The 27,913-nt window shown below is 38.9% G+C and overlaps 1 protein-coding gene across 1 annotated transcript in view; it reads right to left on the reverse strand.

The window, feature by feature from the left end:
- LOC136097754 (uncharacterized) overlaps nt 1-27,913 on the reverse strand; it is a 190,710-nt gene that overhangs the window by 55,512 nt on the left and 107,285 nt on the right. Inside the window, exon 19 of the mRNA XM_071805503.1 lies at nt 915-1,133. Coding sequence (XP_071661604.1) covers nt 915-1,133 — 219 coding nt within the window. The remainder of the gene's footprint in view (nt 1-914; nt 1,134-27,913) is intronic.

The raw sequence follows: 27,913 nt of genomic DNA on the forward strand, positions 1-27,913 counted from the left end.
TGGCTTTACATTAATATCTAGACCACCTAAACAATACTCAGCCCTATTAGGATTATGCTCAGACACCCTGTACAAACTTCAGCCAATTATGCCAGTATGACAGCAGACAAAGGTCAGAGAGTTGCATGTTACTGCCTGCTACTAACTGATTCAGGTTTGCATGATGCTTCAAAGCGAAGAAAAAAGAAGTTTCTATTGCAGAAATCCTCCCTAAGCATGACTGATCTTTTTTTTCTCTATAAACCCATTTTCTACCCCACAGTAACATATGATGAACCAGGCATATATCACCTTGTAGACTTGCTCTACATCTTCTTTTTTGTGTCAAGTAATGACAAGTAATGCTTTTCCTGGAACTCTCCAGAGAGCTCTGATTCCCGAGTTGAAGTCAATGTATCATATACTTAAAATATGTCAGCCCATTGGAGTCTTCACAGTAAAATTGATATATCAAAGTTAAATTCTTTTAAGTATTTTACTCATAGATCACTTTGGTATGATCAAATATGATTTAAATGCTTTTCAGTTTTGTGCACTTCTTAGGCATTTTAAAATACTTTATCCAAAATGATAAATGCTTCTTGTGGAAGATACATAACCTGCTTGTTATCCCAGAGGGGAGAGAGGTGGGCAGGACACAAGATGCACAAATAGACACATCTTGTTCTGGATTGAAAATTTACACTATTGACACTTTCACCTTTCTGTTAGGGTCATGTTTACATATCAGATCATCTGGAATTTGGATGTGGTCCTTGTTCTTCTAGTCTCTGCAGAGGCTCCTATGAAGCTTTGTGTGCAGAGCCCTTAGCACGATTCTTGGCCATCAATTCTGTTTGGAGTGCAAAGAAATGGCTTTGAATCAAGCTATTAGTAGATACATTCCAACAGAGAAAGAAGGCAGTGGGACTTACTTTGTAACAGGAATCGAGATGGCCTGAAGGAAGAGCCATTGGCTCAAATAATGTAGGTAAAGTCTCACAAACCAAAGCAGAACTACCAGCAGCAGGAGCAGCCAGAAGTGCCCAGAGCGCCAGCGTGCGGGTCCCAGCTCAGAGAAGGCTGCGTATACCACAAAATGGAGACGCTCCACAACCCGTCTGGACAGTTTCACTTCAGCAGCAGAATGGCAGCTGGAAATAGATGGAAATTTAAAAAAAAAAAAAAAAAAAGTCATTAGAAAAAAAAACATATAAGAAATATCAGTTGCTAAAACACTGTAAAATCCTCCTATACAGATAATTGTGGCACAGGTTCTGATCATAACTTTTGATGGACCGACACATCTGACACTAAAAAGTAGAATGTTTTCTCCATCACAGTCTAGGTGGTAGGTGGCTTCCTCCCAGAAATCATGTTTCTCCTTTTATAAAGAAAACAAGAAATCAGAATTAAAACCAAGTTTTTAAAAGTGTCGTGCTTTGATTTTCACTTTCTCACAAATTGTTATCTGAAGGCCACTTTATCACTTATTTTACTTCTGAGAAAATGGTAAAATTACTTGTCATATTTGTAGTGAAAAAGTATTCATTTTACTGAAAAATGTGAACAGCTTTTTGGTGTTTGGGTAAGAGAACTTCAGTCAAATGTTCCATATACAATATGGGCTAAGACTCATCTTTAAACTGGTTTCATGTAAAAGAGGAAATAGAAAGGAGCTTACACTGTACAGTATTCTGATACTGAGCGTGGTGTGATTTGCCCTTTAAGCTAATTACTATACTGCTTCAAAGGGGAAAGAAAAAAAAATGAAATGCAAAGATGCAGCCTTGGCATTGTTTCCAAGAAACTGGAGTCTCTCAGCTGATTCAAAGCTAAAAAGACAGTAGCTTCTTTGACCTTTTGTAACTTCTAACTGCTATGCTTACTTCCACTGATTTAAATGACTAAGCAGCTGAGATGCACAACTATAGGACTAAATATGATGTCATCATGCTCAAACTGTTATTTATATTAAGGCTTCTGAAAGTTCAAAAATATAAAGATCTTTTTGTGGAAAAAAAAAAAAATTCTGGCTTTTTAAAGTGTAGCATATGACTCTGAAAGAAACAACAGCAATATCTGCACTGTATTTTATACTCTTAAAAATCATTTTCCTGTCTACACGTATGACTTTCTTAAACAGCTGTGTACATTTCTTTCTCCAGCAGTCACAAAGAGAACTGTGAATAACAATGGAGAAACTTAAAATGATTATGCATTTGGTCTAAGTTTGAATGAGCAAGAGAAACAAAAGCCCCAAACTTGTCAGCAATAGGTCTGGATTTTTGGGCCAGTTTAGGCATCATGTTACTCCTTATCCTAAGTGTTGAGCCAGATGCATTCATAAGGCAAGGCATGCTGTCAGCCAGACCTTTTTCTCGTGAGAAGGCTCAAGATTTAGTTACCTCGTTTATTGAAGAATGGGCAGAGAAGTTGTCAAGAACACAACACAACAAATAGGTTTTGGATCACTAAGAAGACCTCAGGTACAAGTGACTAAAACTTCTCACAGAGGCATCTATTGGGCTGAGACAGGTGATCATTTGCAGTGACTATAGGCTGATCTGTCAGTGGTTCTGCAGGGCTTTTTAAGACACTGCAATCTACTCTGCTTGTATACTAATCAGACCCAAAGTCCTGCTTTACAGACTTAAGGACACATTGTGAATCACCTTCCTCATATTGTAATTATTTACTCACAACAACCTACAGGAACATCACAACACATTTCATTAACATTATGAAATCATAGTCTAGGCTTGTGTGAGAAAGAGACAAAGAAAAATGTAAAATAAGAAATATAATTGACTGTGGTATTATATTACAATAGTGTTCCGGATGTTCGAAACTCTGAAGCCAGATTGTACTACATTTTCTTTTATATAAATAAATTTATTTCATCTTTAATAACTTCAATCAAAATGTACTCTTAAGGTATTGACTCCTTGAGGAGAGTTAATAGGGCAGGATTAGCCACACAATTATTTTAGTTAGACAAAATAGTTCACTGCTTGTGCAAAAAAATAATGAATAAAATTTTTTTTAAAAAATAATAATAATACTATCTTAACTCGTAATACTCTTCTTATCCTTCATTAAACAAGAAGAATTACATATATGTCCCACCCAACCTCACCCATGCCAGAAACCTACATCCTACCAGGACACTGTCAATCTTCATCTTTGTGACGAGAGGACGAGTAACCATGATTTTTCCATAAAAGTCTGGATTTAGATTGCCACCTCCTTGCATGGTAGAGTCAGTTGCTACTAGATTATTTAGGGCCAATTTACTACCTCCAAACAAGCAACACCAGAGTGAAATGTTCGTTATGCCACCTGTAAAATGTTTCAAGACATAAATTCTTCTTCCAAACCAACATACAGATTGAGAAGGAGGGCACACAGCTCAGACTCCTGACAATAGCAAGTCATCTTTCTTTCACAGCACCTGGAGCACTAGAAGCACTGAGAAACATTAGTGACCAAAACACTGGGTTGGGAAGATGAAGTAACTTCTTCACAGAGGTAGGATCTGGTGCTGCAATCAGTACTTTCACTGGAGTTTCATAAATACACTTACACCAACTCTATAACTCATTGTGTAAGCACTGTGAGCACACCATATGAAGTGTAGCTATTGGACTTCCCTGAGACTTAGGCATCATTGAAAATATTCAACCCATTCCTTCATCACTCCATTGCTCCCCAGCCTACTTCCACTTTCAAGAGGTCAAATGAGAGCTAATGACTCCACCTGTGAGCTACATCATCCCTACCAAGGTGATAGCTCTCTCAGCCACAGGAATCCACCTACTCAACAAATTTCCAAAGGAAAGTAGAAAAATTCAGAGCACAATCACTTTATCGAACCCTAGAAGCCTTCCACTGGTGATGACCCTGCTTAAACCAGCAGGGCAACATCTATGATGTCTTTACTTTTGTGCATCTTCCCTCTGAAAACAGCAATAGCAGCCCAGAAGCTCCACAGAAAGCCAAGCTTGCTGAAAGTCAATGAAATCAAGAAAAAGTTGTCCACTAGGTACAACCAATCATCAGTAATTTTCACTTTTGGAATAGCAATTAATTTTTTAAAGATTTTATTATTTTCATCCCACACCTTGACCATTATTTCCAGCTTTTAAATGGAAATTAAAGTCCTCCTTATTGTTTAACTTGTCAGAAGTCCAGATTCTGAGTGTCACTTCTGTGCTAGCTTGTGCTTCCCTGTGACTGTGTAACACTGTGACATAAACACCATCAGCCAATGGTAGATATTGGTAGAAAATATAGCATAACCAGTGTCTCAGGGAAGGTCCCAACCCATAACTGGAATCTCCTCATCAACTTTAAAACAAAATTCAGTGGGCCTCACCTTACTTGTAAGTTACAGCAAACTTTTCCTGAGTACTCATTGATCATACTATAAGGCTGTTTACTGGTTGTTGCTTCAAAACACTGGGCTTAATTGATATCTCTTACTGACTTTTTTGAAGAATGAAGAAAGGAAAAGCAGAAACACGAAATGAAATGCATCAAACAAGTGGAAACAGCCTCTTTAAATATTTTTAGCTGATGCTACTAGTGAAAACTCGTGGGTGGAGTGACAGTGCTGGCAGATATGGTTTTCAGAAGAGATTTATATATAGTTGCTTTAGGGCAGAGAGCATGAGTATTACCTTTCAAAAACAAAACAGCCCCTCCACCCACCCAAAAAAAAAAAAAAAAATTCAACCCTTGGGTGAAAAATATAAAGCTTCAAATGAGAAGCCACTTGAGCAATGGATTTATCCATGATTCCTTGGATTACTGGTAAGTAATTTGGCTGAATGTTTCTGTTCTAGGGCATTAGTTTTGCATTTTTCTTTGCAAAATGCTGCAGTAACAAATAGCAGAGACTGAATTACCATAAAAGCAGGTCAATTATTTCAATGGAAATTGTTCAGAAGGAAAGAAACGATGCATAGATTCTCTTAAGCTACACTTCATGATGATGACAGAAAAGTAATGGCTGATAGAAGGCAGTGTGTAGTGTTGGCTGACAGCTTTGCTGCTGACAAACTACAGTGAACATTTGTATAATGCACTGCAAGACTGGCACTTACAACTGATGGTGGGGGTAGATTCTCAGTTGACACAACCCTGTGTGTTCCAGAGCTGCACCAGTCTATGCCAGATGAGGTATTCAGGATCTATTCCTGAACATATCTATTATTTACATCACATAAAATAAGGCAAAAATCAATGTTTTGTGTTACCCATGCAGGCAAAGACTTAAAGAGCAAATGCAGACACGAATGACTTTATGCAAATTACTTTGAGGGAATCACAGTCCTCAGAACCCAAGAATCTATGCAACATACTTACTCAGTTCACAGACAAAAAGGACCCCTCCCCATCATCCCTTTATAGCTTATCAACAGTAATGAAGATGCAGGAAATGCTGCCCCGTGTTACTACAACGAAATGCTATCCTTTTCAGTGGAAAAGCACAACTGTATCTGAAAGTACATCTAAAAATAATGAGCTAACACATGTATCCCTTAAAAAGGCAACCAGTTAAAAGCACCACTGATGAAGCATGAGGCAGAACATAATCTCGTTCATTCCACTGTGCACAACATAAATAAAATATATGCAAAAAATATATAATTTCATTGTCATTAGAAGGATTTTATTATTATTCCTTCTGCATAATATTTTTCCTTTATAGATCTCATACTGCATTACAAAGAGATTGTCTTTGTCCCAGTCTGTATAGTGATGATACAAATGACTTTGCCCAATAAGCCAACGGCAGAGCTGTGAACTGAGCTCTGCTGAGTTACAGTCCATTATTCTATCCACTGGATTCCTAATAAAATATTACTTTTTTGTTTATTTGTATGCAAAGTGAATATAACTAGGGAGAACATTTGCCAAGGATGAAGACACTGTTTTTTCTCATCTCTTTCCACAATGCACCTATGCTTCATATTCTTCAGTTTGCAAGCATCAAGAATGCGGGTACCACAAACAGTTACAGGGGCTATCTAGGGGCTATCTGCTGTAAGAGAGGTGGAAAATGACCTGAAGGAACATTAGGTATTCCTTAACATGCAAACGATCATAGGATAATTTGTTCTACAGCTTGCTGAAAAAATCCAAAATCATGGTACAGAAGGTATACTAGAAATCCTGACAGGTTTATTTTTCAGGTGCACCTGTGGTAGAAAAAGAAACTGCCAGAAGCATGCAAAATCCAAAAACCCTGAAGGAAGGCTTTAGAATTAAATATCCTTGCAAAGCAGGAAAAACAGTCAGCCAATAACTGCAATACTAGTTTCAGTTTTCTGCAAAGATCGTGACTTACGTATGTGAGCACACCTGGCAACACCCACGCTGCTCCGCCAACCTGGGGAGGAGGAGGGCCATGGTGGCCAAGTTTCTTCCAAGATCCATGTTGTGTCAGCTCATGAGGAGGTGGCCAACAGGCAGAAAGCTCTGGATCAGCAACAGCCCAGGTGTGTTTGCATCACATGCATAGCCCGAAGTAGAACAAACACATCAGCTGAACTTTTCTTCACAACCCACTCACACTGACAAACTTGTGGGGATATAGCCTGGCGCAGCTGTTGCCTTGGAGGGACCACTATGTTCTTCCATACTGGGAGATGGACACTGTGGGTCAGTGGGCTAAGACATGTTCGTTAAAGACGAAGGGAAGAAAGTGCTGACAGCTCCATATTCCTCTGGATACATCTGTGCTAACCTCAAAATGGTGGACACCCAGCTTTCACTACGAAAGAGTTTGTGACAACAGAAAACTGGCAAATAACATCAGATTGTGTCCTCAGCAGTCTCTTCACCCAGTGGTGAAAGGCTGTCAGAGGACCCCATCTCCTGCCTTTAGCTAACTTAGAATTTCCTGGGGGAATTAACTGAGAAGAAATTTCTTATGAAGCTGGGGAAGGAAGCATAGGAGGAAGGAAGAATCACAAAATTTAGGCAGAGTGGCAATAGTGCTGGAGGACAGTGTGGTTCCTTGTAGAGAGCTGGCAGAGTTTGCACATTTCAGCTTTGAGCAACATCTGACAATGACAAAGCAAAAATGGAAAAAAGAAAAGCCAAATTATTATCATCATGCCTCCCATTTAGGTAGGCAACTAAAACTTTGCTTATTTCATGCTTAACTGCATTTTCATGGGCCTATTGGCTTGGCAAAAGAGTCTGGAAATCTTACAAGAACAGACTTAAAATATTCCAGTCTGTGTGGTTGCAGCTCTGGATGGGAACAAACATGAAACAGGGAAACTTGAGTGTGGCTTTTAGAACTTTTAAGAAGCTCTGTTTTATATTTCACTCTAGTAAGGAACAAAAGGCAGTGAATAGTCTCTGTTATTCATCCTCATGACATGACTCGGCCAGTCAAGAAGCAAAAAAAACGCATGTAGCTCCTCCCTACTTCTTGCCCACTGACTGTTTTAAGTAAATAAAAAAACAATGAATTACTGAGAAAAAGACCTGCCCCACATAGGGGAGGATGCAAGATGTCAGTGGACCTATAGATCCAACACACACAACACTATCTGTAAAGCTGTTCTGCTAGTAAGCAAGCATGAATACTCAACCTTGTGCATGAGCAATAAAACAGAGTTTAGAACCTAGAGAAGAACTTTACAGGGACACCAGAGTAATAAATACGCCTTCAAGTTTATCTCAGTTAAAAAGAAAAAAACTAAAGTGTAAAACTTCTATAGAAGTTCAGGAGAATCAGGGTTAAAAATGTTTCATTTATGTTAAGAGTAGCAGCACGCCTCACTCAAGAGAAAAAGACATACTTGTATATGTAGGCAGTACTCCTGCCTAAGCTAAGAGAGGCCCTGTACCTGATGTGTGGAACAGCTTCTACCTTGACACAGAAAACCTCCCCAAGGACATTTGCTCTGTCTGGAGGAAAAATGCAATCTTCCCCCTGACCAAGTACATATCTACTTCTGAGAGCCACTAAACACTCAAACACCATCTGTGAGCTGTGCATTCATCTGTAACACACCAATTTAGCTGGCAGGCCATTGGGAAACCAGACTCAGAAGTTGCCAAGTTAAAATGGCAATCCAGTACCAATCGAAACTCCGCCAAGCAAACAGGTGAGGTTTCCAGTGAATGTTATATCAGAGAGCAATGAAGTTTCAAAATAAGAAACAGCTTTATGGTGTGGGGAGAAAAAACAAAAAAACAAAACAAAACAAAACAAAACAAAACAAAACAAAAAAAAAAAAACACAAAAAAAACGAAGCACAGCTTTGACCTTCTCCATCCTGGACTTATTAATAATTAGCAGGACCATCACAGTAGGAGCATGAGTCCATCCAGCTGTATGCAAACAGCCACCCTCCTTCAGTGAGAACTGACAGACTCATGGCTGCTGTGGACAGAGGGGGCAGGAGGCACATTGCATATCATGGTCCTACATTTCAGACAGACCTTTTTCTGTCTGGCTGCACTGAAATGAAATTTCATCTTATACAAACACAGACAAGCCACAAGTCAAAGCCCCTTGACTTCTTCAGTTGTATCTGTTTTTCACAACAACAGACTGAAACAGAAAGTGAATTCCTGCACACTTGCGTTGTTTCCCTCACCACAGTTAAATTGTACATGTGTGAAGGTGCTGGAGTTGGGATGCCGACTGTTAAACTGAATACACCATTGGCTTCACGTGCAGGTTTATAATACTTATGCAGCATGGGAATAGGTGGGTATAAAGATGAGAGGAAAAAAAGGTGAATCTACAGCTGTAAGCTTGGACTGAAAAACGCTTCTAAAATACCATTAGTGTTATTCCAGTCAGATCTCTAGAAGCTTCTGTACTGACATGACAAAAGTGACCTTTCCTTTTTCACAGAAGATTTTACAAGATAGAGCTAAACAGGGAAAACAGATAGAGTCTGGGGGAACAACAGACAGATATTTAGAGCAATTTCAACTTCGGGAATTTATTTTTTACTTGATATGAATTACCTTTTTTTTTTTGTTCATATTATAATATTTGTTGCACTAACATATGCATGCACAGGAGACTTTGACACAGGGATAGCAATCTGTGAAGAGCATGAAGTATTATGTGACCCACGTAACATCAATTACAGTACAGTTAAAAATAAATGCTTGCAGATTCAAACATGGCCAGATAAGGCGTTTTGTGAAACTATGATGAAAATGTTAATAAAGAAACAGAATACTGTCTGAAATATTTAGAGTATTTACAAGGCATGCTTTGTTCAAATGCAGCTATAACAAACCATTTTGGAAGAACTCTTCTTAAAGGTTTTGATGAAAGACAACAGCCTCAGGTTTGAGCAGATGACTGATGTGACAACACTGCATTTAAAAAAAAATTCTGTTTTAATACAACCTGTTTTCTGAAAGAAGCAAATATATGTTAGGCCACCTTAATTATATCTCTAAGAGCTTTATAAAAAAAAAAAAAAATAAAGGGAAGGGAGGTGAAAGGATGGGAAGAGAAGGGATTATGTGAACATGGAGAATACTCTAGGATACCATTATATTTAAAACATCATTAGGCAGTTATCAAGATGAGAAAACTTAGATACTGTACAGATATCTTAAATTCAATTAGATTATGAAAAAACACAGCTATAGGAAATGTTAAACTGAAATCTTTTTAAAAGATTTTTATAAACACCACTGAAATTATGGTGGAAATTATTTGTACAATTTAGTCAAACAAAATGCATCACATAATAACAGTATTAACTTTTTCTTTTCAGTTTATTGCTGTGTTATTATATTTAGCTGCCTATTTTAGAAAGTAATTTGTGTTGATGGCTCTGGAGAAAAAAAAAGCATTAAAAACCTAATTTAATTCCTTCTGAGCTATGTTTGATTCAAAAATATTTCTTTTAGAATGTCCCAGTACTGCAAAATCTGACTAGAAATCCACCTTGAACTATGTGCACTTTGACTAACTCTCTCCCCAAGGCAAAATGATCCTGCATTCAGCAGGGTTTTATCCCGGTCTTCCAAAGGACTTACACAGAATGTACCTGATACAACTGGACCAGAATGTCAACCATGATAGAAATTATGATCAAGACATGGAGGATACATAATGAGAACCTTATCTATTTTACGGTGGACTGTTATTGGTAGGGGAGTACCTTTAGGGGGTTGTTTATAGAAATCAGGTCTCCCGCCTTTAGAAAAAAATAAAGAGAGAAAGAAAAAAAGAGAAAGAAAACTGTAATTTATTGTGCAGTGCTCTCCTTCCCGCTTGTTATTCTATATGGCATAATGGATACTAACTGTGTTTAAGGTGTTCGAGTAGTGTTATGATAGGCTGCCTGGCTGCCTTTAGAAAGAAATTTCACAAATTTTCCTTCCATGTGGAGACATGGTTTTATTTCTGTGGCTCCACAGTATAAAACTGAAAGTTAAAAATTGCCGCAGCTTGTCTCTCGAAAATCAATGCATGATTGCTAGCTGTACTGGGAGTCTGAGGGATATTCCCTTATCAGAGACAATCTCTAGATAACGTACTTTCCTCTATTGCCCATAGCTGCATGTAAGACATGGCAAGACAAATGCATGCTTCCTTTTCTGTTGGTGTCATCTATTGATCCAGTGAAATGCTCTTCATCCGAAATTTCCTTCCCAAAGGTGACATTTGCTATGAGAGGCAAAGGTTGCTGCCTGATGCTAAGAAATCCTGAAACTTGCTGCTAGTTACTGCACAGCATCATGGTAATACATGGCTCAAACCGTGTGAAAAAATTAGCTCAAATGTTACAGGGGCCCTCCTTTTCCTGGTAGAAATGTTGCTTTGTGATACTGTAAGTATAATGTAATATGTTCATTTTGTGTTTTCTGTATTTTCTAGATAAAAATGTCCTCCAGGTCTGTGTTTTCTTTTGGAGTCATTTCCTCTCAGACACATTCAAAACTGCTATCCCAGGTGTGACTAAATGACCTCCAGTATAAGCCAAAACACAAAACAGTGTCACCATGAGAAACACCAGTATCAGAGAATAATGAGAAGCAGAGGGGTAGTTAAAGGGCGCTGGAGTATAAAAAGAAGACTGCCTACAAACAAACCCCTGAAGAAAATAGAAAATACGTTCATTTGTGCATCTACACTCTGTTGTCTCACCTATCTATGTAGTGTACTGGCCTAAGATGTCAGCACCCTTACAGAAAGCTTTACCTACTGAGAAAGCAGAAAGCAAGGATGTAGATAAGTCCTTTAAAAATAAAAATTGACTTGCGAAATACATATGAATCTTAGCAGTTTCATAGAGCTTCTGGTATGGCTCCTAGGGAATGATAAGTTCATCACACTGAAAAAGAACCTAGAGAAATATTTATTTAAAAAAAAACACAAATATTTCAATGCCAGTAGAATATTTTGGACTTGGCACCCTTAACGTAAAGAAAGCTTTGCTCAAGAATAAAGGGGCACATACTTTTTAAAGATGGAAATAAACTTGTTTCTTCAGTTCTAATACAAAGTATTACACCACTTATCCACCACACACACAATTTCTAAAAAGTGAATGTCTAAAAGAAACTCAGTTGCAAAATTTCACCCATACAATAAGGATTCCCTGGAACAGGAGAAATGTCTTTGTATTAGATCACACCTCAGCATTTCTGTCCACAGGGGCAATAAGTGAGGTATTTCCCCTCTATTCTGCACCTCTTGCTAAAACTGACCAGTAGGTTCAGAAGTTACTAGAGGTAGAGTAACAGGCAACCTTACCGCACACATCTTGTCTTCCTAAAATATCCAGCTACGAATTAAATCTCGATGCTCAGGAGCACTTAGACTAAAGCTTCCAAAGCAGAAGAATACTGCATTTGGGCAAAACAAAAGGCTTGTTATTTTGCTCTCTCTGATAAATAGTAGCTAGCAGGTATTGAACTTCCCACGTAAATACAATAACTTATCTATTTGTTTGTTTCTGGTTTTGTTTTTGTTTTCATTTTCCTGTGTATATTTGTGTGCAAGTGTATTTATAAATAATACAGCTCATTTGTTATTTATTTTTTTTAAACTCACAGAAAATATTTTTAGATGTCTTTTTATAAACATATGATTCTGCATGTTCTTGGAAGCTTTAGATTTTTCATCAAAGAACTTCAAGTATCTGAAAAACACAACTGCAGTTTTTCAAAGAGCCAGGTTCACCCAGACAATAAAGGTAGGAAACACTTGAACAACCTTCAAGAGGCACCACAGAGGTAATTCTGAATTTAAGCTTTAGAGTTGTCTTATTCTGCTGAAAAAAACTGATTATTTGAGGGTGGAGGGGAGTTGGTTTTCCCATCAGCCTTAACACTTATCAATTATCTACCTTTATATCAGACAAAATCCCATTATTTTAAACCCATAAGGTTTTCCACTACTGATCTGAATTCAGACAAGATTTCACTAGCTTGAAGACGACTGCTCCCTTGACTCAATGCCATCAACAGCTCAATCAAATAAAAGTACCTAAAAAGTAATCCTACTTTCCCCATCTGGACAAAACTTCCCTTGTCAAAATTCAGTGTGACAGACTAACAGCACTACTGAGCCTGGAGCTCCTTTCCTCTCCAACAGCTGGTGCAGCAGGATCCTTATTGGTGCTTCTTTCCTATCTAGAGCCTTTTGTTTAACTGCAAAGCCTAGTATATCAGATATGCTTACACAGTATTAATTCAATTTAGTTAAGTAGCCTGCTCGCCTCCTGGGTTCCTGTAAGTTTGGTAGCAGTGTATGGATGCAAAAACCTCAAGAAGTCAAGGATGGCAGTCAGGCTGAGGTTTCCAATGATACAGAAGGAATTCAGCTGCTGAAATACAACCAGAAAGAGCACTGTGGTTACAGAATACAAACTACTTCAAAAACCTCTGCCTCAGTTCAGACAACAATGCTCTCTCAAGCTCTTGGTATTTTATAGACTCTCTTTCTTGCTTAATAGGTAACTTTAATAATCTTTATTTCTTTAAAGATCAACCTAACACTTACCTATTCCACAATGCATCAGAACTTACGCTTCTGTTAAAACTTCAGTTTTCACATCTCCTGGTTTCTTGGTGGTCATATTTTAGTTGCGTAACCTTAAAATTGTGTTAACACATTCTGTTATTTTTTATTTTGCTTCTGTTTTAACCTGAAGGCAAACTGGTTCATAGGTCGTATTTGATGTTATTCATTCAGCTTAAAGACTTCAAATCATTACAAAATAAAAGAAAAAGGGAAGTTTTTGATGGTTTAAGTTTGAGGTTTTTTTATTAAATACTTTTTGCTTGCTGGGCTCAAGATTTGAAGCTAAAATTTACAAAGACAGTGCCATTTGTCAGTGAACCTTCTGCTACATTTTTAGAGGCACTCAGCAAATTCCAGCAGCAGGTTTCTAGACACAAAAGGCAAATACAACCAATCCATGATTTAGATGGGCTTTCTGTTTGTGGGTCATGAGACTCACTGCTGAGCATGTCAGAAGTTGGCTGTGGCATTTAATGAAGGTCATCGGTAACTTCATAGTTCCCATAGCAAAATAAAGAGTATGCTCTGGCTTTGTCTTTGGGGTGTGGTGGGGTTTTTTTGGTTTTTTTTCTTTCCTTCTTCTGGGGCTTTGATTAGACTCTGAGACTGGAGTTAGCGAAGAAACTGAGCTACTGCAAGAGAATCAAATTGAAAGTATGGAACAAGCTGGTGCTTTGAAAAACATTGAATTGTATAGATTTCTCTTTTTTTAGATACATCATTTAACTTTCAAAATAAGTATTAAATTTGTATTCAATTTGAAAGTTAAGAGTCATTCATGAAATGAAGAACAATAATGACACTGTATTATATATACCCTGTCTCGTGTGTGTCTCAGGAGGGCTGGGACTTGTCATAGCGTGAAGAACATGGAAAAATGATTGCTTCCTGCTTCCAACAGAAGATGCATAACTAAGATGCTCATTAATGAGGCAAAGCAAAATTAATTGACATGTCTAATAGTTGTTGGTTTTTTTTTTTAATATAGCCTCTAAGCCTTGATGTGTCAATTGTCAAATTACCCCTGATATGCTTGCTTTCTCTTGGTCATCTCGTGTCACATTGCTAGGAGAGAGAGAAATAACATTTCTTTCCTTATCCTCTCCTGGTTTACTTTCTGGGCAAGGGCATTAGACCTCCAGAAAAATGAGATGCATTAGCCTAGCTGCCTTAGCTTCTCCTCAGGTGAGATCTCACCTTCCAGACTGCAGAACTCCAGCTTTGTGAATGCTCTGTGTTAATGATGCATCTTTCCTAGGGCTTATGGTGGTGAAAACACAAGTTTAAAAAAGCCTAAATGTATCCTGCTTTCTGCATGTCCTCACCACTCTTGAGCACTCTCCTTTGATGGAGATCAGAGTTCCCTTTGGCAAGTCAGGATCTTCTCTACCTCTGTTTTCCCAAAGATCTCTCCTCTGGCAGAGACTGCCTCTTCTACCCTGCAATAGTCACAGAATCATAGATGGATCCATAGAACAATAGATGACTCAATCATTTAATGGATCTCTATAAATGTCCCTCCTATTTCATCAGGTGGTATTTCTGCCCTACATAAAGTTAGGAAGAAAATGAAACACAGAGAAGGTGGATGGGTCACACACTGCATCTGCAATTTGTAGTTTGGCACAAAAGTCCATGGGATTCCCAACAGTGTTTGAGGACTTCACATTGGCAGATTCTTTAAGCCATAATTCCAAAAGCTGAAAAATTTCTGCTTACAATGTGATTTGTTTGGGGCTGCTTTTTTTCACATATAGATTATGTGGTGGAATTTGGAAATTAGTCCCCAACAGATCATAGTAATAAATCTTCTAATACAGAACCATGCTGGAAAATACAGCTCTTTGTGCAGAATGAAAATCACTGCATAATAGTGTGTCAGCTCTCTATGATTTTGAAAAAAAAAAAAAATCATTAAGATATTTTTCATTTTGTATTCAATAATCTCAGACATTTTGCTTAGGGTATCCATATTTCTGGGCTTTCCCGTAAGAAACAGATTCATATGTGCTGCAGAACATAAACACACCCTAAACAATAGTCAAGGAAGCATTGTAGCAGAGAAAGTATCCTAGCACAGAAGTACTGTCCATAGAGCTGCATGTGTGCAGCAAGTCCAAGGCATGTAGAGAGCAGCAGATTTCTTGCACATTTGAAGGCTGTTAATCCACACACAGTAGATCTAACATGTCTCAGACACTGATGAGTCCCTTCTCAAGTGCTGTGGAGCAAATCTGTACAGCCCAGTGGATGCATCTGGAATTACCACATGGGCTGTTGAAGGTCCAGACGTCTTGAACAAATGTTGAGTTTTTAGCTTCCACCCAGGCCCAAAACGGAGAATCTGGGAAAACCCAGGTTCTATGAAGTTGGGTGAGAAATGAATGTAAAACTCAGCAACATTTGTTTGTGAATGTCTTTCTATTGTGTGATAATTTTTGAACACTCCAACCAAACAGTACTAAAAATTCAGGGAATACAATAGCTATTATTGGCCTAAACTCTATTGATTTTGACAGAAACTGAAATGAGAGCAGAGAAAATAGAAGAAAATAGGCAGAAATGGCAGAGACAGAGTTTGTAAGCAAAAATGAAGGCATGTAAAAACCATCTACGTGAAGCAGAACGAACGTGAAAGCCTATAATGTTTTTTCCATAATATGCATGATAATAATAATACAATAAGCATGTTGAGGCACAGACAGCAAGAACATTCTCCGAGATAAAGTAAGCCAGTAACAGGTTGGCAAACTGTCCTTATTGTCCATTTATTCTTCTAATATGCTAAATCTAATTCTTTGTTGCTGAAATGTGGGAAATACACAAGATAATTACCAATGCAGACAAAGAGAACCCATATTACTTATTTTATGCTGCATGGAATCTCACCTTAACTAAGACATAGAGGTCTCTTTAAAGTTTTGAATTACAGAATAAAGATGGATGAGAAGCTTTCCCTTCGTGTAAAGATTTTCAAAAGACAATTATAATCCCAAATCGGGTTGAAAATGTTCATGTTCTGATATGCTAGTTAATGAAAGGACCTGTTTTGATTATTTAAACTGCTTTGAAATTTTGACCTTTTCAATAGAGAATGGACCCTTCTGTATATATTTAAAGCATGTAAAAAAAAAAAAAAAAGTAATTTCAAAACAAATGTTCTTTTCAAAATATCACAATGGAATATTTCAAGAGCCTCCAAACTTTGTTCCAGTTATCCTTTCCTGAATTGGAAGAAGAGTTAACATCATCTCTTTCCCACAATTTCATTTTTTGCAAGTCTTTGTTTTCCAGTGAAAAGTGCTTTGTCAAAAAAAAAAAAAAAAAAAAAGCAACCACAACAGTAATACTACACGTCCTTAATTCTGATGGGGTCATATGCCTCCTTCATTTCAGTGGGTATCTATCTTAAGACAAACTATACAATACTGGTGCATCACCCATCCTGGCACCTCTCTGGCAAGTGTTGTAGCAGACCATACAGGGCACTGAGATCGTACTCACAGTGAGAAGGAGGAGTGCAAATTGAAAATACATCTTCCATTGTGCAATCCAAGAGATCTGGGGACTGTCCTTATGCTGAGAGACAGTGCTCTGACTTGGCCAGAGGACTGCTGGAGGCTGCGTAGGAGGACTGAGGAATGCTTGGCAAGTCCTGGGAATGAAAGAGAAGGGGACAACCCTGCACTGAGCAACTCACCCCCTGGGATGCCACAGAAAAGCAAACTCAAGTTTTTGCCACACCAATCAATGAGCTAAAAGGTGATTGTTGATCTATTTAACCAGTTAACATTAAAGTACTGAAAACCCTGGACAGTTGTCTGCACTGGACTTCAAAAATTTTTTTCCCACAAATCTGCTTTTACTTCTCAGTAACAAATAAGCTGGGACTCAATTGTAGGCAAGGGCTTGGTGCAGAGGCTTGAACAATAAACTGGTTAGATTTATTATGAGCAGGGTTGCATGACACAACGCTGGAAACATATGCAGCCAGCCTATGAGACTAGGCTTGGTTACAAAAGCATCTACCACCAGTCTGTTTAAATTCAGAATGTCAAAGATGAGAAATGTTTGCTGTGAGCTACAGTTACTTGAGCTCCCTTACTGTAAATATGAACAAATCAGCACACAATCACACACACATTGCTTTTCACACTTCCTTTCCTTAAAGAGTGGACATTTCCTCTTGTAAAAAGTGCAACTAAACTTCAGCATTTCAGATGACATAACTGCCCTGCTGAAGCCACCGGACTTGCAAGCTAATTCACACCAGTGAAGTGTCCGATCCATTTTCATTCTGTTTATTCTCTTAATACGCACTTCATGGGTTTTATTCTACCATTATATCTGGAGACTTTGAAATGAATAATAGGCAATCTTCCTAGTGCTAAGTACTGAAACAATACATTGCTTTTATTGATCAGAATTATCACAGGTCAATTCTGATAAGATAGTAGTAGAGCAACCAACAAAAGGATTCTTCTGAGTACAAACCTATTCATTTTCCACTTCACTTGTGTGCAAGCTTATCTCTACTGGGTGAAAACACACTCTCTGTAGTCTTTGCTTGGAGAATTCTAGTGAACGCAAGGGGTGAAGGCATGCTCTGAGTCCAAGACTCTTAAACTAGCAGACTCAGACCAGCAGACTCAGACCCAGCAGGAAAGAAGGCAACACTCAGTAAACCTGGTTCATGTGGAGGTTGCGACTTTATTAAATGTAAACCACATTATGGGCTTATTTAAATTAATGGCCACAGTGGGTGCTCAACACCTCTGAAAAGAGTCTGCACTAGGACTAGCCATAAAATTTTCCATTAAGACTGTTGTGTGAAGGGAAACTGATACTTCTGACTAGCAACTGTTGTCAGAAAATTGCTTTTCTGTGGGAATATTTTTCTTGATATAATGCTCAGATTTCGGTGGTGAAAAAATAAAATTGTTTTGGTTCAACAGACTCTCTTATCAGAATCGGCAACCAGCTCTTCATTTGCACAGCCCACTTGCTGTGTGAGGTGGTCTTGGCAGATCACCTCACTTGGATATACCAGAGTTCAAAGTCCCAATGTGCAACACAAAGGCTGAGAGACCACACTGCATGGGGGACATGCATGTAGCTCGCCTTGGAAGCCTAGGCTTTAGAGGATAATAGAGAGATGAGACACAGAGCCACAGACAAACTACTGGGCAAATGATTCCAGGGGTAAACCCTGATCTTGTGGTCCCCAGATTCACACCCTGACCATCATCTTACTGAGTGTGACCTAAATGCCATCTACCCTCACCCCAGGTTTCCATCAAAGAAACCCAAGAGGACCCAGGGTAGGAGATCACCCCATGACCTACCTCTGCCAAGAGGACCAGACGACAGGAACTATGAAGGATACCATCGGGCCTACACCATGACAGGTATGCACCCAAGTGACGACCTTTCTGAACTGAGCTGCTTAATTCTTCTGGAGTGGATGTTTCAAATTTCTTAAAAAGCTGATGTTTTCTGGAGGGGGTAGGAAATCCTTTCCCTGAATTTCATTAACAAATTAGGGTTGTTAATTTAAGAATGGCTAAGGGAAAGTATCAGGGGGTGTTTGAAAAATACTCAGCTGAAAACCAAAGGAGAGTTTTCCAATAAAAGACTGGAGCACTGTGTTGTAATTGGTTCTTGCAAGGAACAGAATACCTTAACTGAGTGAATGACAATTATTTGCATTATTGTCATACTTAAATTGTCATGTTCAATGAGTACTTTCAGCTCACAATAATAAATTCTAGGCTTTTAAACATCAAAACCAATCAAGCTACATGCAGAGGATGTTTTTCATTGAAATAAAAAATATCCCAAATATAGATTTGATGCATCAGTTTTAAAAATAACAGAAATACTGCTGAAGTCATTTTAATGGCAAATAAACAAACATGGGAAGATCACACAAGTGTGACAATTAAGAAATTAAAATTAAGAATTACATAAATTGGTATATTGAACTATACCAAATGCATATATATTTCTACAGAAATACCTGTAAATAAATAGATCTCCATTTATACTTCCACATTTTGTATAACCCCTTGTCTTGTGGGTGTAAAAGAAAAAACATATCGTGGATGGCTTGCAATAACTTAAAAACATAGTCTTTTGAGTTGAAGTATTTTATATTCCTATTTCCTATCATTTGTAGTGACAAGATAAAGATTCACAGAATCACTGATAAACAGCAACTGTGTCCTTTTTATTTGCTTTCTAACACTCCTGGAAAGCTTTATGGTAAACAATTCAGAAGATAATGAAAGGTAAAACTTCCATCTGAAAAGGTTTGATTCAACAAAATTATTGGGACAATCACTTAGGTTAAGTGTTTAGCCCAGAGGGCAGTATAAAATTTCATCAAAATTCAAACCATGCATAAATGATCTCAACCTGCAGTGTCTATTTATACCACACAACATGTTAGTCACATTTTTCACTGCAGATTGAAAGTAATGATGAAGTAACAGATAAGGATGAAAGACTGAATATGTGCTATGCCACCCATGTATAATTCAGTTACTGCCAAACATGGATTAGAAAATATCCTGCAACAGCATGTGTTTTTCAACTGCCTGAGAAAACCTGTGAACCACTAATGAGGAAAAGGGGACAGCAATGAAAACAGACACATTCCACATACACAAATTAGCCAAGTAAAAAAGAGGGAGTTAATAAATCTCTGGGTCTGAAGCAAGGATTTGAAAACAATGAGAAATGCAAATAGGGATCAAAAGAATGTTAGACTTCGATATATTTTTAATTTGCTGTTTCTTTAAAAAAATGCTGGCTTTTTTAAATCCAGAGAACAAAGCAGTTTCAGTGCAAAAGGCACCATTTTGGTAAAGCCAAATTGTTCACATTTTGGTGAATACCATATAAAGAACACTTCAGTGCAGACTCTCCCTTTAAAGTATAGACCACTGTCCTCAGCCACTAGAAAGAAATAATCACAGGAGAAAATGTTTATGCTCCTTCTTTTTCCAGTGGAAATTTTTTGTTCTGGTTATTTTAGAGAGAAGCTTTGAGCAAAGAATTAAGAAATATCTGTGATTTTTCATTTTAATCCCAGACAAATATGAAACCTTTAGCTGACGAGAGCCACTGAAACAAAATAATAACTACAGTACATTGTGGTTTTTATCAGATAATTATGGATCACAACGCTAAGTGGATCACCTGTTCTCATGTGCCTGCTACAGTTTTTGCCTAAACTATTAGAATCAGCTTCTTTCATGTGTATAACCATTGAAATGACTGCAGTAACACTAAACTTCAGCTTAAGTTCTGCTGTTGCTAAATGGTAAATGCAAATGATTAACTGGCATTCATTTTTTATTATTCTGGAAGCATCCTAGATGCTGGATGAACTAATAACATTGCCAGTTCATGCTTCAGAGAGACCATAATATAGCATTGAAACTGCATGGTGGAGAATTAAATACAAATGTAAGTTGAAAGCTGTGCACGGGGCTGTGTTTCCATTTGACATCACGCTAGTCTTGGCAGTCTCAGGTTATCATCACTCTGAGCAGAGTTAGGTGTCAGTGATCTGTGGCTGCCTTTTTCTAGAGGATGGGATCAGAGAAAAGACTTCATAGATACCATGAGAAGTTCTCCTCAAGTAAAAGGGTAGGTTACAGCTGCCCGTGGAAGTAGTGGCAAGGGGAAATGAGAGCTGATATCTTTGGATGTAGAATAACATCACCACAGGACGTGCTATTGAAAAGTAGAAGGAGGCTAAGTGGTAGAGCACCTTACAAATGACTGGGAAAGACTATAATATGACAGATGCCTCCAATGATAGCTAATTTAAATGCCATTAAGTGTATTATATTTCACATGTAGACAGTCTACAGTGTGATGGAAAGTATTACGGTAGGTTAGCACAAAAGTTTATTCTACAGTCATAGTGAATTGTCATCACTCCACTGGAAATAGCTCTTCAACATCTTACCTCAACTGAGGATTTGCCGCTTTGTATTACTGCAGCATTTACTGTTCTTTAGCAAAATACACAGAGCAGATGCTAAAGCTGGTGGAACTTAAGCAAGTTTCTGCTGACTCATTGACTCAAAAGATAAATTAGAAAAAAGTCAATGAATGTTCAAGCATTATACAGCATTTTTAGTTTACTGTCCTAAGCTTCCCATTTTTTTCAGAGTGTGATATTAAATAACACTCTTTTTCCCAATTAGCATTTCTTCATGTTCATATTTAGTGTAATGCTGCCATTCTTCCAAGCAAGTCTACAAAAATGGCAGAATGAAGCCTGGAGTATATTATTTTGAGCTGATATCCCTGTAACATTAGTAAACAGTTTGATGCATGGTGTCACTTGTAGCACTATTCTCTCTTGTCTTCCCTCATTTAATGAAAATCTGTGAAATGAATGCTACAAGGCAGTATTGCTGGCATGACAAATTCCAAGCCAATAAGTCTTGCAGTTGCCAAGATGTAAGCTCTGAAACTTGGCATTTGGCATTCAGAACTAGATAACCTTACTATGGTAACTACATTCACTGTATCTACAAGCGGGATGAATAAATCAACAATAATTGAACTACTAAAAGTGTCTAATTTCCAGCACACTGCTTCAAGCAACAACTGAAATTAAGAAACTGTTAAAACACAGCTACATACCCATACAATCTTGTCATGAATGCACTGAAGCAAAGGTTAACAAAAAAGAATGAATATGCATTCATTGCTAAAAGTAGCGTTCCTTGATCTACAGTAGTGATGAACTGTATAAATGTCAGGTCCCATCTAAGTCCCACAGAGCTTCGTGTTCCCAGTAGCAAGAATTTTTTATTGTTCCTGTAACATTACTCGAAGTAGGAAAAAGGCTAGTACTGGTGCAACTGGAGTGCAGCCCCTATTCTGAAGCCTGGCAGTATTTCCAAAGTTAGCAATGATCATAAAACATTGAAATATGGTTGGTATTTCCAGGGCCTGATCCAAAGCCCAGCGAAAGCAAACAAGAAGATTCCACATGGCTGCAGTTTTGTGGAGGCCAAGCTTAAAATATTTTTTTTTGTCACTTGATTCCATAATTGAGAATTTCTTACATTGTCCAAGTCAGATTTCACTGAATTTGCCATCCACCCATCTTTTCTACCAGTGTTAATTTTTGTTAAAAAAAAAAAGTACAGGTCTGGAAATATAGCTGGCAGAGTAAGATAAATGGACTTAGTGCTTCAGAGAAACAAGATAGCTTAACAGAGGTTTTAATGTAATACATTTCCACATTAATACACGGGAGAGAACCTACCACTGGGACAGCATCCCGCTGTATGCTGCTTCAAAAAATCTCTCCCTGAATTAATTCAGACTGATTATTAGCATAGCGTGAATGTGTTCACCTGGTGAAATAACTAAAAATAATAGCCAATTTACCAATGAACAAGAGTAGGCTTTTCGATCTCCCATGATCCCAAAGATCAGTGGCAGTACTCTACAGAGGCACATCTCTGACTGTAGCACAGCTGGTGTTGACCTTGTGGGTATAGGGTATATACAATCATAAAGAATTGCTGGAAGCCAACAAGATGCTGGATGGAGCCGTTACTTGGGCCACCATTTGGACAATCTTGCTACAATCTTAATATCTGGGCTGCTTGTTTATTAAGGACTGATTAAAAATACCAAGGAAGCATATTTCCACCAAAAGCCGCTAAAAGAACATTTAGTTTCTTGGACCAGCTATTGACCTCAAATCCAGAAATTCAGTGTTAATTCAGTGTTGGTCTTGAGGGAAAAAAAAAAAAAAAAAAAAACACAAAAAACAGGCATTAAGGTTTTTAAACCTTTCATTTACCATATTTTTCAAACAGAATCACAGAATGTTAGGGATTGGAAGGGACCTTGAAAGATCATCTAGTCCAATCCCCCCACTGGAGCAGGAACACCTAGATGAGGTTACTCCCCCCACTGGAGCAGGAACACCTAGATGAGGTTACACAGGAAGGCGTCCAGGCAGGTTCTGAATGTCTCCAGAGGAGACTCCACAAACTCCCTGGGCAGCCTGTTCCACTGTTTTGTCACCCTCACTGTAAAGAAGTTTCTTTTCATATTTATGTGGAACCTCCTGTGTTCCAGTTTGTACCCAATTGCCACTTGTCCTATCATTGATTGTCACTGAGAAGAGCCTGGCTCCATCCTCATGACACTCACCCTTTACATATTTATAAACATTAACAAGGTCACCCCTCAGTCTCCTCTTTTCCAAGCTAAAGAGACTCAGCTCCCTCAGCCTTTGCCCATAAGGGAGATGCTCCACTCCCTTCATCATCTTGGTGGTTCTGCACTGGACTGTCTCCAGCAGTTCCATGTCCTTCTTGAACTGAGGGGCCCAGAACTGGACACAATATTCCAGATGTGGTCTCACCAGGGCAGAGTAGAAGCGGAGGAGAACCTCTTTGGACCTATTAAGCACACCACTTCCAATACACCACAGGATGCCTTTGGCCTTCTTGGCCACAAGGGTAGAGAGCTGGCTCATGGTCATCCTGCTGTCCACCAGGACCCTCAGGTCCCTTTCCCCTACACTGCTCTCTAACGGGTCATTCCCCAACTTATATTGGAACCTGGGGTTGTTACTGCCCAGATGCAAGAGTCTACACTTGACCTTGCTATATTTCATTAAATTTTTCCCCACCCAACTCTCCAGCCTGTCCAGGACTCACTGGATGGCAGCACAGTCTTCTGGGGTGTCAGCCACTCCTCCCAGTTTGGTGTCATCAGTAAACTTGCTGACAGTGCACTCTATTCCCTCATCCAAGTCGCTGATGAATATATTGAATAGTACTGGTCCCAGTACCGATGCTTGAGGCACTCCACTAGATACAGGCCTCCAGCTAGACTCCATCCCATTGGCCACAACTCTCTGGCTTCTTTCCTTCAGCCACTTCACTGTCCACCTCACTATCTGATCGTCCAGATCACATTTCCTCAGTTTAGCTGTGAGGATGCTGTGGGAGACTGTGTCAAATGCTTTACTGAAATCAAGGTAGACCACATCCACTGCTTTGCCACCATCTATCCACCTCATTATGTCCTCATAAAAGGCTATGAGGTTGGTTAAGCATGACTTCCTCTTGGTGAAGCCATGTTGACTGCCCCTAAAGACCCTCTTATCCTTGATATGCCTTGAGATGCCACTAGGGAAAAGTTGTTCCATCACCTTTCCAGGACTAGAGGTGAGGCTGACCAGTCTATAGTTACCTGGGTCCTCCTTCTTGCCCTTTTTGAAGACCGGAGTGACATTTGCTTTCCTCCAGTCCTCAGGCTCCTCTCCCATTTCCCATGATTTAACAAAGATGAGGGAGAGTGGCCTAGCAATGACTTCAGCCAGCTGCCTCAGCACCCACAGGTACATCCCAACAGGACCCATGGATTTATGGGTGTCTAGATTGCTTAATTGCTCCCTAACCAAGTCCTCATCTACCATGGCAAACTCCTCCGTTGTCCTGACTTCCTCTGGGGCCTCAGAGGTATGGGGCTCCTCAGGACAGCTTCTGGCAGAGTAGACAGAGACAAAGAAGGCATTCAGTAACTCTGCCTTCTCTGTATCTTCTGTCACCAGAGCACCCACCTTGTTCATCAGTGGGCCTACATTGCCTCTAGTGTTAGTTTTATCTGCCATGTATTCGAAGAAGCTCTTTCTGTTGTTCTTGACCCCTCTCGCAGGGTTTAATTCTAAGGAGGCCTTAGCTTTCCTAGTTGTCTCCCTACATCCTCTGACAACAGCCTTACATTCTTCCCAAATGGCCAGCCCCTCCTTCCATGATCTGTAAACTCTCCTTCTCCGCTTGAGCTTGCCCAGCAGTTCCCTATTTAACCAAGCAGGTCTTCTGGTTCTGTTCCTTGACTTCCTACGTGTTGTGATGCTCTGATCTTGAACTTTCCTGGAAGCTGAGGAATAAAAGAGATGCTACCACAGTGGAGATACTGATGCTCATAGCTATCTCCAGGAATATTAAGGGTTGTCTTAATGTACTTATGTATATAACACGTTTACAGACAGAGAAGTATTTCTCCAGATGTATTGCGTGGGACAGTGAAATGCATGATGAGCTGGATAGAATACACATCTCTGACATTTTGTAGGTCAGAATCTATGTCTGATGTATGTATGTTGAAACCACAGAGGGAAAGGCAGATACTCAGAGATGAAAGAATCTTTTCTTTCATCAAAATTCCTGCCACCTCTAAGGCTAAATTGAATACTTGTGGCATGAACATACATCTTTTAGAAGTCTTTTAGAAGATGAGGATCATAATACAATGTTTTGAAATGGAAATTATTCAAACTTTGAAATACTATAACTTACCAAGAAACCAAAGATGCTAGAAGGCCCCTGTACTACATTTAACTGAAATGCAAGGCAAATACAAACAGACAGTTACCCTGCATAAATTGATATACACAATGGTTAAGGGTGGCATTGTTTCCTCTATATAAAGCAAGCTTCAAAGGGAACAGTAATTTTTGGATTAATGAGCAAACAATGCAGAACAAATTACATCAAGTTGTTAGTTAAAAGCTCTGTAAAATAGCTTGCCCCCTATTTCTGAATAATGGAACTGGTGATGGAGCGGGATTTTTTTTTTTTTTTCCATCCCCAGCTCTCTTTCTCTGCAATTGTTTAGACTGGAGGATTAAGAATCAGAGAGGGCATCTCTGCACATTGTGTGAAAGACACAGCATTCAATACAACTGCAAGAAAGAATAGCTGAACCCGGAGTTTCATCACTGTGAATCCCATAAAACAAAGCATCTGGCACATTTTCAGTCATTAGCTCTCAGCAGAGACCTAAACAAAAAACAAGGACAGAACTAGGTACCAGTCCAAGAAGCTTGCAAGGACAAAGTACACCAGAGAGCAACCTTGTCTGTTTAAAACTAAGCTCAAGACAGTTATTCACACCTTCATAATATTCAAGCATGACTACTACAAATTCCCTGTTTGCTAGACTTCCTTGTAAATCAAAATGCAGAGAGACTGCATTTTACTCAGAATTTAATAACCAGGCTCCCAAACCTGGCAGGTTGGGTTGGATTTTTGGGCCCGAGGCAAGGCAAATGGCACATCCCTTCTGTTCTTTCCTATTCACCTTTCTCATCTCTGCCTTGCCCCAGTTTGATATTGCCAGGGAGGAAGATATTGTATTCTACCTAAAGCAGGCACAAAATACACAGGGCAAAGTATTAGTCCGGCTAGGTGATTGAGGAGGAAGATTTTGACAGTCATCCACATTTTTGTCATCACCTCTAAGAAACAAGAGTCACCAGTTAAAAAGCCCATAACTGCCCAAACTTTCCTGCTTCTGCTCTTTTCAACTTACCATCGCAGCTTCTTGTTCCCAGTCTTTGTGAAGTGTCTCAGTTTGTACTGGAAACCTGTAAGGGCAGAGACCCTCCTAACTTATCTGTCTGTTTTGTCACACATCACTGTATGTTTAATAATAATTATGCCTCTGCAGAGGTATTTTATTCTGATAGATTTAGAACTATCCCACCAGGATCTTCAGCTACTTATTCATTTTGCTACAGGCTACAAGAGTTAGAGAATTTACTGAAATAACAAAGTCATTTTACATACATATGGTCTATGCTTCTGTGCCACAGCAGTGACAGATAAAAAGCAGCAATCTATCATATTTTTCTCTCCACACTGTACTCAATAGGATCCAAAGTGTGGTACCCATTTTGATACTAATGTACATGTATAACTCCCACTTATTTACTGTAGTGCCCTGAAGACGTGACAGTTAGCTATGTAATGCACTTTTTATTTTTATTCATTCTATTCATTAGAGATGACCATGTATGGTGCACTTATAGCTTTGCTTTTCTCCACTAGTCATCAGTAATGTCATCTTTTCCAGCTCATGAAAACAAAATGTGTATTAAATGACAAACAACAACCACGTCTTTCTCTACCCAATGCTTCATAGCCAGTTTGCCAAGTCTTCTACCTTCCTATTAGTCTGAATAAAGCAAAGAGTAATTCAGCTATGTCAAAAAGTGCTTTTGCACTGAGCAGGAATCAAGGCTAAATGGTGCGAACTGCCTGTGATGGAGATACGCTGGCAGTACTCTCATGGAGGCATTTTGACTGCCCTCATAGCAAAGGCACCAACAACTTTTGGAGCCCAGGCTCCTTGGTGGCTGAACAGTCAATGTTCCAAGTATTTAAAAATAAGAGAAACTAGAGATTTCTGTCAAAACAAAACCAAATCAAACCAAACCAAAAAAAAAAAAAAAAAAAGATAACCATATTCTGTCAACATACCCAGTTTTCCTCTGACTACGGCCAAATTTGAGCCATCTTCTTTTGCTTTTACCAAACAGGAATTCTCCAAGGGAGAGGAGGAGATGGAAAATAAAGTTTTGGCAGGGAATTATAAACATAATTTCCTGGAGAGGGCTAGGTCAAACTGTGAATTGCTCCAGCATCAGGGAGCATTTGCCTGGTCTTTCTGCTCCATTACATACAATCAGATGGTAACCACACAATTTCCTTGCCAGGATCTCTAGGAAAAGTTGGGTTTTGTACAGAAGTTGCTCAAGGATTGAGCTCACTGCTTCTTTGTGCTCAAGATTACTACAGCCAGTAGAAAAGGAAAAAAAGGAAAAAAGAAACAAATAAACAAATAAACATCTCCCTGGCATCTTCAGTGAGTGATCACTCACTGACAACTCTCAACTGAGTGATTTCTCCTCTCCAGTACTTGAGCCCAGCTCTCAGCTGGTGGAGTTCTGTAGGTCTGGAACCTGCAGGAGGAAGAACAGTGGCTGCCCATTCTTTTCATCATCCTGAATATATAAATAAAATTATTGTCAAGTGTAGTTTCACTGAAATCCTT

Source organism: Patagioenas fasciata, chromosome 2 (genome assembly GCF_037038585.1).
Source record: "Patagioenas fasciata isolate bPatFas1 chromosome 2, bPatFas1.hap1, whole genome shotgun sequence".
NCBI lineage: Eukaryota > Metazoa > Chordata > Aves > Columbiformes > Columbidae > Patagioenas > Patagioenas fasciata.